Source organism: Bactrocera latifrons, unplaced genomic scaffold (assembly GCF_001853355.1).
Source record: "Bactrocera latifrons isolate USDA-ARS-PBARC rearing strain unplaced genomic scaffold, ASM185335v1 scaffold_8, whole genome shotgun sequence".
Classification (NCBI taxonomy): domain Eukaryota; kingdom Metazoa; phylum Arthropoda; class Insecta; order Diptera; family Tephritidae; genus Bactrocera; species Bactrocera latifrons.
Genome location: NW_017537489.1, coordinates 2,457,047 through 2,467,620, shown reverse-complemented (window position 1 = coordinate 2,467,620; position 10,574 = coordinate 2,457,047). Strand labels below are relative to the sequence as shown.

Below are 10,574 nucleotides of genomic sequence, written 5' to 3'. Positions count from 1 at the left end.
CGGAGAACCCCGAAATTATCCCCACGATGTTGCTTATTTTTCGGAACCGCCAATATTGGATTCTTGTATAGAACGCTGTCTTATTTGATATCTTCGTGAAATTTAACACTCTTCTATTGTTTACATCAATGTTACAATCTCCGAATAAATTATTTTGATTGGATCACTAGTGGATATGGCTGTCGTACAAACTGATTGGTAAAAATCAAGCCCTTGTATGGAAACCTTTTTTATTTGAGCAGATATCTTTGCGAAATTTGGCACAGGCTATTCTTCACGGCAATGTTACAATCACCGAACAAATTGTTCAGATCCTACCACTATAACATATAGCTGCCATACAAACTGAACTGAACGATAAAAATCAAAGTAAAGGTCTCCATAAAATTTTTTTAAGGATACAAGTTAAGCAACTGTGAAGCCCCAATGAACTTTTTCCTGTTTTTTATTAATTTATTTTTTGCGAAATATTTCCTACAGGGCACACAGGTGAAGATACGCGAAATATCCAATTGTGTCTATGTACCAACGGCATTTATTTTTCTTTTGTACACAACATCCATAAATACATTTGTTTATAAAATTGCGCCGATTTGTGTGAGCATACATATCTATTCTTTCGATTGTCTATGGCGGTGTTTGTGCGTGCTATGTGCTGCTTGGCGGCTGTCATGCCGTTGATGCGGCACAGCAGGTAAATGGACTCCCATTGGCATAAGGCACATTATACATATATGCCAGCTGAGCAAATAAACATACTTACATGCAAATGTAACTGTTTACAATGCGCACCGCTGGAAAATGGCATCAAAATAAATTAAAAAGAGAAAATTTCATTAAAATTATAAATCATACCTTTTCTGGTAGTTTTTATTAAATTTCCTACAGGGCACAATTAGTCAAGTGTATATGAATCGGTAACTAGCAACTCTTTGCTTCCTCCGCTTTAATTTTCTATAGTGTAGCGATGCAAGTACCGTTTAGTGCCACCACACACGCTCACCCTCCCTTAGACCTACAAGTAATGCCACTCTTCAGTTGTCCTTTTGTTTCAAGCGCTTCATTTAATTGTTCGCGTGCAATCATATTTATTTATTTTTTTATGTATAATTTTATCGCATATCCGCATGCTTATTTGCTTGTCTATTTGCTTGGCCAGTTGACACTGCGCTCCTCTAATGTACTCACAGGACTCGCGGGCGGCATTCACCATCTGTTCGGTGGCAGTGTTTGTCGAATGGTTACTATAGAAAACTGACCTACAATGGGTTATGGGATTAAACGGTATTGGCATTTCGTGATTACATTGTCTTTCTCGGAGGGGAAAAAGAGGAGGTTATCAATTCAAAATTGTTGTGAATCATATTTTTTGACCAACATTGATGGCTGATGATAATGATATTTCTGGATATTTCGATATGGAGTTTTTTAGAGCGGGTCTGGACTCATTACATTGACTTCTGAAGTCAAATAAAGTATTTGAGGTTCCCTACTTTTTTAAAGAAAAAACTCAAAACTTTAAATATAATGGGGATTGTTTAGTATCATTCGAATACATATGCCAGCTCTTTAGTGTAAATCCTTGCCTCAAACTACTGCTTTATATAATTTGTGTCTTAATTGTGACATTTTATCGATTTTCTATTAACCGCATTTTGTGGGCGTGGCAATGGTCCTTTTCCGTCCATCGGCAATAGGGACATTCTTATGCCAAGTAACACGTGGTCCAAGTTTTTTTATCGAAATTTCGTTATCGATATTATCAGATCTAAACATTGGTCAGTATTGTCCATCAACCACATGGTGTGTAATTGAAATTTTATCATTATTAACATCCTAGTAGTCATCTGAATTAACATATCGATGAATTTTCCTCATCTCTTAAAAACTATAAGCTGTAATTTGTTGACAGTATGAAAGCGATATACTACTCAGTAAGTAATATGTAAAAATTTGCATTTGATGATGTTATTTATCGATAATGTATTGAATTTTTATCGATATTTAACAGTTTTGTTGACAAAGTTGAAAAAAATAAAATTCTGAGCAACAGAAAAAAGTTTTTTGTAATTATGTGCACATTTTTATGGTCCGATAAAAATTTGAAACTTTTAAATCGACTTTTTTCGATAAAAATATTTATCGAAATATCGAAAAGTATCGATATTATCAGATCTAAAGACTTGGCCACGATTATTCATCAGCAACATACTTTAATTTTTTTCATTATTAACACCCTAGTAACAATCTGAATTAACATATCGATAAATTAGCTCATCCTCATCTTAAAAATTATAAACGGTAATTTGAAATGAAACGATTTTCATTTGATGATGTATTTTATGATTTTATCGATAATGTATTGATTTTAACGGGTTTTAATAGTTTTTGTCGTCGAAATTGATATATGTATATCGTTTCAAAAAACTCAATGTTTTAGAAAAATAATTATTTACATTTTTTTTATATATATGTGTATATTTTTTGCAACACAATTCAAATTTACAAAATTTTCGAGGAATTATATACTCGAATTAAGTTTATAAATTATAATTGACATTTTTTAATAACCTACGAGCATACATATGAACATACTTGTATTAAGTAAAAGTTCCTCCAATACTTGTATGATATTGCTTGTCATATATTGGGTATTCTAAGATACATTACAGTGGACTTAAAATATTTTAAAAATTAATATTTAAATATTCTGGAGATAGTTTTTTTTAAAGTCTTTACATAACAAAAAAAATATTTTTAATATAAATAAGTCATTGATTGAAATTAATTTCACAAGTGTCTAAGCTCACTTCAGTCGAACGAGTTTTATTGCTACTATTTATTGACGTGGCTTATTTTAATGCGAGATCTTCCTCTTTGATCTCATGCTTGTAGCCCTCTGTAGAACATAAAATTAAAAATATAATTTAAATGAGTTGTTTTTCAAATACGAAAAAATTCTGAATTTTTTAACTCTACTTTTGAGTTTGTCGGTCCTCTCTTGGTCCGTGTGATAAATTTGCGTTAAGTAGACGCCGTTTTCCGTTCTCTCTTCCGCTCTGTAAGGCAAGTAAAATGTCCTAAATAATTATATGCTAAAGCTATATATTTTCCACAGACGTTTTATATATTTATATGTACTATTTATATCAATGTACATATATAATGTTTATACTTATACTTACACATTAACATGCCACCAGGCTCGCACCAAAGGATTTTTGTATAAGAGAAATATAAGTCCGGCCACGGACAGACCGAATACGCAAACTCCCGTTATGAAGTCGATTATATAATATTGTCCACGCCAACGGAATGTCAAATAGACAAAGAGCTCCCGTAGCCATACACAGGTGACGCCCAGAAGATAACCAAAGAATGCAAAGAAACTGGAAGGAAGGAAAAAATATTATTATCTCTTAATAAAACAAGAAAAAACTTTAAGTTCGGCAGTTCCAATGCTATAATACCCTACACAGGGTCATTTTTTATAGCATAAAAGATCACTAAGTGTGAAAAGCAGCTATATAAGTATATGAGTCGATATCTCAAAAACTGAGAGCATAGTTAATGTATATACAGACGAAGCTGGCTAAATCGACTCGACTCGTATAGCCGATCAGTTATTTATATACTTTATAGGGTCTCCAACATTTTCTTTTGAGCAAACTTAATGTACATACCAGGTTAATAGAATACCAGGTTATAAGAAATTTTCAGAATAATTTAAACTGGAAGTAAGTTTTTGCTCTTTTTTTTTTAACGGAATATATTTGAATTCTCTGAAATTCGGAAACGCTGAGACTGATCCAATAATTCCTATATTTCTATACGATTTTTTTAAGTATCTTGAGCATATAGATCCAAACGTTGGTCGTTTTTAAACTTTTAACCTAACTTATGAGAGAAATATCTTGGAAAAAGACCTCCTAGTAGTTCTTCCAAATTTTTGATGTATAAAGTAGTGTGCTTATTGTTGAATTAACAAAAAAAAAGTGCTTATTCGCTCTCTAACTAAGCCACATCAGAAACTTCGATTTTGAATGAAACTTCATCATATTTTTCTCTAAGGCATATCCGGGTTATGTGGACTGTAGTTATACTTCTAGGCAAGCAGTTACAGTCATAGGGCTTTACTAAATTCCTACTTTGCGTCCTCACCGCGCACCCTGGAAACGTGAGTAATCCTTGTGTAAGATGCGGTAGCCAATCCGTATGAAACCTGGGGTTACGGCTAAAAGAGAGGAAGCTTCAGCGAAGCCATATTCGATATACAGCGGCCTTATAAAGGAGCATAAATTCAGAATGGTATATGTGGCCGCAACCCATTTCAGAGCAAAACTTTTCAACATAAAACTGATTTCGCCCATTCCCCTATGGAAGAGAAGGACGATATGACCAAAGATGCCTTTTATGAGCGGCTAGAGTGAGCTTTTAACGCCACAGTGGGAAAATAGGCTTGGTATCCACGGCGAAGCCTCTCCAAATGGGTTCAGGTTGATCGACTTCGCAGAGGATCGAAATATAGTTGTCTGTAGTACTAGATTCCAACACAAAAAAAATAATCAAGCGCCTGTTTCTGGATCGAAAAGTTCGAAACCAGATCCATCGTTTTGTAATAGGTGGACGATATATCTGTAGTGTTCTTGACGTGCTCCGATAACTTAACATCGACTTGGACCACTATCTTGTTGTAGCGATTTTGCACTTCAGCTTTATGAAATCACTTATAGCAATTCGGTTTAAAGGAACTGTGGGACAGCATTTCAAGCTCCTTACGTACATCTACACAGCCTACTTCACAATGTTGCAATCAACCACAACACGAGCGGGTGGGATAGATACCGAGAGCTGAAGAGCGAAACGAGACGCATATGCAGGAAAGTTTCAAGAATGGAGCAAGCTCTTATAGGACCCAAAATGATGATCTAGTGGCTGATGTTCAGAGTATACTGAAATTATGGTCCGATGAATTAACGGCGGAGGTATTTAAATGCGGCGGCGAAGAACTGTCAAGGTGCATGCATCAGCTTGTTTTCAAGTTATGGTCGGATGACAGCGTGCCTTATCGCATATAAGGTCTTATCAAGCGTAGCGTGTGAAAGACTTAAGCCCACCGTTAACAAACCGATTGACCTTATCAGTGAATATGAAAGCCTCAATATCCTCTGTTTTTTTTTTTTTTATCTTACTTCATTGTTTAAAAGGCTTCTCATCAATACCATAGACAAAAGCGCTGTCTTACCATAATTTTGTTCAAATGTCTTAAAAAATCGTTTATAATTTTAAAAGCTCTCTCAGTATTTATGCTACATTAGCGATATCGACTATAGACTCGAATCTTAGAATTAATTAACTGTGACCGATAACCACTAGAAAATGCTAATCTCCACTATTTCATTGCCTTTCCTTGACCAGTTCTTTAAAATACTCACTGCGCTTTTATCAACTTGATATCGTAACCGGCCACATTTATGACGTCTTCGGGTAAATTCCAAATAAGTAAATAGGTCTTTAGATAAAGCAACATGCTGAACGCCAAGCAAATCAAAATCGGTATGTAAAAGTACAAGAGAATACCCCACAAGCGAACTAGTTAGAATGACAAACAAGAAATAGTTATCAAAAACAATTCTTTAAGAAGCTTCAAATGCCTTTCATACCATCAAACCAACAAAAAGCATCGCCAATGCCGGGCTTCAGCGGCTGGTAAATATCGGAGTCTTGTATGAATTTTAGCAGGAATCGCAAACCCACCGCCAAACCGAAGGCGAACATGTAGATTAGCTTGCGCTTCCAGCTGCTCAAGCGTCGCGTCTTGAAGTTGTACCAAAAATTCCAGCTTATGATGGTCAGCAAGAAAAATGAAAAAATCAGAAAGACATAAGCAATGAAACCTGCAAGACAAGGAGTTAACGATAACATTTCTAGATTAGTTAGAGTGAGCCGGTATACTTACCAATATTACGACAGGCAGTCTCCGAGAGCTCCAAGCGTGAACGGAACGCCAGATATGTCAGCGCCGACAAACCAATAATTGTGGAGGCCAGATGGAAGATGAGCGATTCACCATAACCTCCATTGCGCACCGCCTTAATCGAGACTAGCGTGAGCAGTATGAAGGCGTAAATCAGTATACCCATAAATAAGCCTAGGTGCATAAGTGAAACAATAATGAATAAAGAAACGAAATTACCAAGTAAGCAACCTACAGATCGCATAAATCCAGAGTCGAAATCCATGCGCCGAACGTTCGCATGTGAGTGGCACCAAACTCCACACTTTCTTGTGTTCAAATGGCGTTAGGCAGTACTGATCTGTATCCCAAATGCGCCCCAAACTGGAGAGTGAGCCATTCTGAAAGTGTAAATTTGGTGGTGAAATGTGATTTTGTGATTATCTATCACGTGATTATTTTTTGGGATGCTTGGTATCGGATTTTTATATGAAATATAGCACTGTTTACAAATATAAATTTTTATATAAGTTTATGAGTAGAGTAGCTTAATTTCTTTCAAAAACTGAGAATATCACATCACCATCACGTCATGTCACATCACAACATCACAGTTAGCAAATTCGACTATTTTTTACAAAATTTTAATTTTTCTGCTGGAAATGTGCTGTACAGAAGTTATGTGTTATCACATCATCACATCATATTTTTAGTGTGACATAAGATTGCACCGTAAGATAAGCAATTTTCAAAAAATCAATTTTTTTCTTTTTATGTTAAAAATATATTTTCAATTTATATGTGATTACACACCATCTTATATGTGATCCTATCAGTTCAAATAGTATTTTTAGTTTAAAAACAACGTTATTCCAGTAACTTTATTCGTGAATAAAGCGAAGTATTCATATCACATCGATCGATGCGACATCACATAATCACTTCATATACTATTCATTACTATGTAATCATAACTAATAGATATATCTTTTAATGTGATTGTTTAAAAAAATACTACGATAATATTAATCACATACAAAGATCACATCACTAACTCTTCAAGGGTTATCACATCATCCGATATTTTTGTTAAAAATTATTTCTTTAGCGTAGTTTTTGCGATATTGTGATGATATAGAAAATGATTTAGATGATTTTAAAAAATGATTTTGATTGACAGATCATGTGACATCACATCACTACTTAATAATAAATATGGATTTTTTAGTTTGTATTGTCAGTACAAATGTTTATATTTGAGTCATATATAGTCATCACCATATATCACATTTAGAACCGTTCTCATACTCGAAATTTTTTAATTTGAAAACTATTTATGAGAATATTTTTGATAATATATTGTATACATCATAAGGTGACATCACATGACATTTTAGTTTCAAGAAAGAGAGGAGGGTTGTTATTGTTTTTATCACATTTAAGAAATATGCATTAAGTGATATCACATCATCAATAGCCAACAGATCAAAAATAACATATAATAAATTCTACGATTTAAAAGTCGAAAAAGTCAGGTTTTGTTTTTGAATTTCTGAGCCGGAAAAAATAAAGCATTGACCGTATTATGACGTGATATCATATCATCACTAAATTCATATTTTTACTTAAATTTTATCTTTTTATTTTTACTTAAATATTTTTACTTAAATTTTATCCTTTTACATTTGAACTGCTAATTTTATCAAATTTCAACACTGATGTGATATCGCATCAGCAAATACCATCAGTTCAATGATATCACAATATGGAGGGTATATTTAATAAGAAGTGTGTATTAACTTTGGTTTAAAAGAAAATTTAAATATAAATATTGAAGGGATTATAAACTTTGCGATAACCAGCTCATGATTTGATATAACAGCATTACTTTGTAAATTTTTTCAAGTACTATTTGTCACAAATGCTTCAATTTAGCTTTCGATCAAACTTTAATATGGTTGTGATATCACATCACGAACACAGTTGTGTTCTATTCCTTTGACTATTAGATGATTTGACATCACATTATTAGTTTATATGTTCATATTTGTCAATAATGAGTTATGAAAAGCTGTTTCGGTCATTTTGCCAAACTATAATGTGATTGTGATATCACATAACCAACACAACTGTTAACATCACATCGCTCAACTTTCGATTATCCTGCATTTATTTTTCAATTTATTAATTTTATTTTTCCAAATTTTCGTAACGCAATCAACACTTCCTTACCGCATATAGATCCCACTTCCAGAAGCTCGCTTCGCTTTTATCAATATACTTGCGGCTGCAACCTGCCTCGAAGCGCATCACAAACATATCACTGATATTGACCACCTTAAGGCCACCATTGACATCGGACACTTCGATGTGCGTGTATTGCGCGCTTTGCTGTTGCGCACTCAACGTTGACGCATGTGGCAAGCAGTCGTGCTTGTATTCGTCGAACAACTGACCCGGCGGGCAGCAGAAGGTGATGCAAGGCCGTTGGAGGCAAGCGCAGCCGCGCGTATGCGATGGCGCATTCGAGACAATGCCATCGGCCACCTTAAAGTTGTATTGCGCGGTCATATTCGCCGCTATGAGGAGGCCAGCATACGAATAGGAGCCATCTTTGAGACGCAGGCCGTCGCTTATGTTCACCGTTTGCGCGTAGGGGCAGGGGTAAGTGGGTGTGGCTGCCGCTAGCGGACGTACGCTCATAAAGAAAGGCAACAGCAGCCACAAAAGCACAGACAAAATTTGCAATTCCAAGTTGAATGCGTTAAACATTGTGTTTTTATTAATTAGCGACGGTGATTTGTTTCAATGCAATGCGCGGTAGACTCACGCCTGGGCGGTTTGGCACGAAACGAAAAGGAAAATTTTAATAATTCCACACAAAGGTGATGTGGTAGTAATTAACGACTCGCCGAATGTTGAATGTTTAGTGCACAAACAATTTTTAATTTGCCAATCGCTAGCATTTATTTCGACTAGTCGGTGACGTCACGATGTCACGTATGTTTTTGTAATTTTTTTTTTTCTAAATTCTTTGCTTTTTTTAGTAATTAAATTGGTATTACTTGTTAATTTTTTTCATTGAAGCATTTTTGGTGACTTGTTGCACACGCTCATTCTTTATTCGTCGCCAGCACGTTCACCGCCGCCACACACACACACACACTAGACACAACAACACACGTTCTCGCTTGTACCCGTCGCGCGCGCTCGTCGTCGTCGTCCGCTAGCCACCAGCACTAGCTAGACAGTCGTCGGATAGACAAACACGTCCAAAGCGGTCCAGAAATCAAAACAAACTGCCAGCATTTGCGATAGCGACAAGCCAACAACCGCTCACAAATGCTCATTCTAAGTAATGGCACACACGCGCATTCACATTTCGTTGAGTGTGTTTGTATGTGTCAATATGCGTGCTTGACTACACTACACGCTCGCTAGATATCTTGGCCTTCATAAGCCAACAACAATTTGCAAAAAAAGTAAAGAAAGATTCTAAAATTTTGGAAAATAGCTTGAAGCAGTAAACAGCTTGCTGTCGGTTTAGTGGTGTCACAAACCAAAAGCTTGCAAAAGCTCCTTCGAAAACTTAAAATAAAGTGATGGCGCATATATTACTTTGTTAAGGAAATATTTACATACTTATGTTCAGAGTCATATCAAGAATTCACTTGAAAATAGCGCTTGCTTGCTGAAAATGCTCGTGTCAGTGGAGCTTTGAAAGTGAGTTAAATATTGGAAAAAAAATGAGAAAATTGTTAAAACTCTTCAATATCAGAATTTACTCAATACTTCTGCGGTTTGTGGCAAGCCAACCTTTACCTACCTTGATCAAATACTATAAAGATCGGCTCTAGTGTAATTTTGCGGAAACTGAGATTATATGGGAGGCGTAAGGGTTATGACTAAAAGCTGCCTCTTCACCACTGATCGGTTCTTAAAATCATAATCCGATTTTCCACATTATTAATTTACATTTCAGAATTTTAAATTCAAGCCTTTTTTCCCAAAAAGTTGATATTTATAGTAAAAGTTGCTTCCTAAGAAAAATATTGAATATTCCTATACTGAAACAATGGCGAAAAATATCTGTCGATTCCTTCAGTTTAAGCTATTAAGTCATCATTTTCAATGAAGTTATGTTAAAAGCGCATGATAATCTTGATCTTAAGATAAAAAAACCCCACAAAGTGAGAAAATGGTAAAAACAATGCTCAACGTCTTCAATATAAGCTGACAATACATAACTCTCAGAGCAATTACGTTAAGGGCAGATGTTGATCTTAATCTTGGAGTCAACAAAAATGGGGATCATGCAGCCACAAAAGTTTTTGTTGTTCATCCGTGCTGATCGAGATAAGAGATCCAATGCTAAAGCGCAAAATAATATCATAGTACTGACTAGCTTTCAATATAATTAAATTGGAGTAAAGGTGTCCCCTCGCGAGCTCATCGGCATTGCAGTTTATAGTGATGTTGCAGTCACGCCGCACCCAAACAAGTCGGATAACATACTTACTACTCATAATTAGGTCAAACACTGCTTGACAGGTCCTGACCACACTTTGAGCGACCTATTCCTGCTTAAGCACTGGGTGGTCTAGTATACAAGAGTTGA

At 35.4% G+C, this 10,574-nt stretch overlaps 1 protein-coding gene across 4 annotated transcripts; it reads right to left on the bottom strand.

The window, feature by feature from the left end:
- Nucleotides 1-2,488: 2,488 nt before the first annotated feature.
- LOC108976705 (probable G-protein coupled receptor Mth-like 9) lies at nucleotides 2,489-9,239 on the bottom strand. Of its 4 annotated transcripts, none has more exons than XM_018945964.1 (8): nucleotides 8,189-9,239; nucleotides 6,213-6,357; nucleotides 5,960-6,151; nucleotides 5,664-5,897; nucleotides 5,436-5,592; nucleotides 3,186-3,389; nucleotides 2,980-3,080; nucleotides 2,489-2,899 (listed from the first exon to the last, which is right to left on the bottom strand). In XM_018945964.1, the coding sequence occupies exons 1-8, from the start codon at nucleotides 8,726-8,728 to the stop codon at nucleotides 2,853-2,855; spliced, it is 1,620 nt and encodes a 539-aa protein (XP_018801509.1). In that variant the 5' UTR covers nucleotides 8,729-9,239; the 3' UTR covers nucleotides 2,489-2,852. The 4 variants fall into 4 exon arrangements, with proteins under 4 accessions (XP_018801509.1, XP_018801512.1, XP_018801508.1 ...); XM_018945967.1 differs by having other exon boundaries at nucleotides 2,980-3,059; XM_018945963.1 differs by having other exon boundaries at nucleotides 2,489-3,080.
- Nucleotides 9,240-10,574: the final 1,335 nt, after the last annotated feature.

Bases quoted from the DNA above. Each gene is read 5' to 3' on its own strand.
- LOC108976705 (XM_018945963.1), bottom strand. From the start codon at position 8,728: ATGTTTAACGCATTCAACTTGGAATTGCAAATTTTGTCTGTGCTTTTG. The intron at 6,152-6,212 runs GTAGGTTGCTTA...TTATGCACCTAG, and splicing joins ACTCTGGATTTATGCGATCT to GCTTATTTATGGGTATACTG. The intron at 5,593-5,663 runs GTATGAAAGGCA...CATTCTAACTAG, and splicing joins TGCTTTTTGTTGGTTTGATG to TTCGCTTGTGGGGTATTCTC.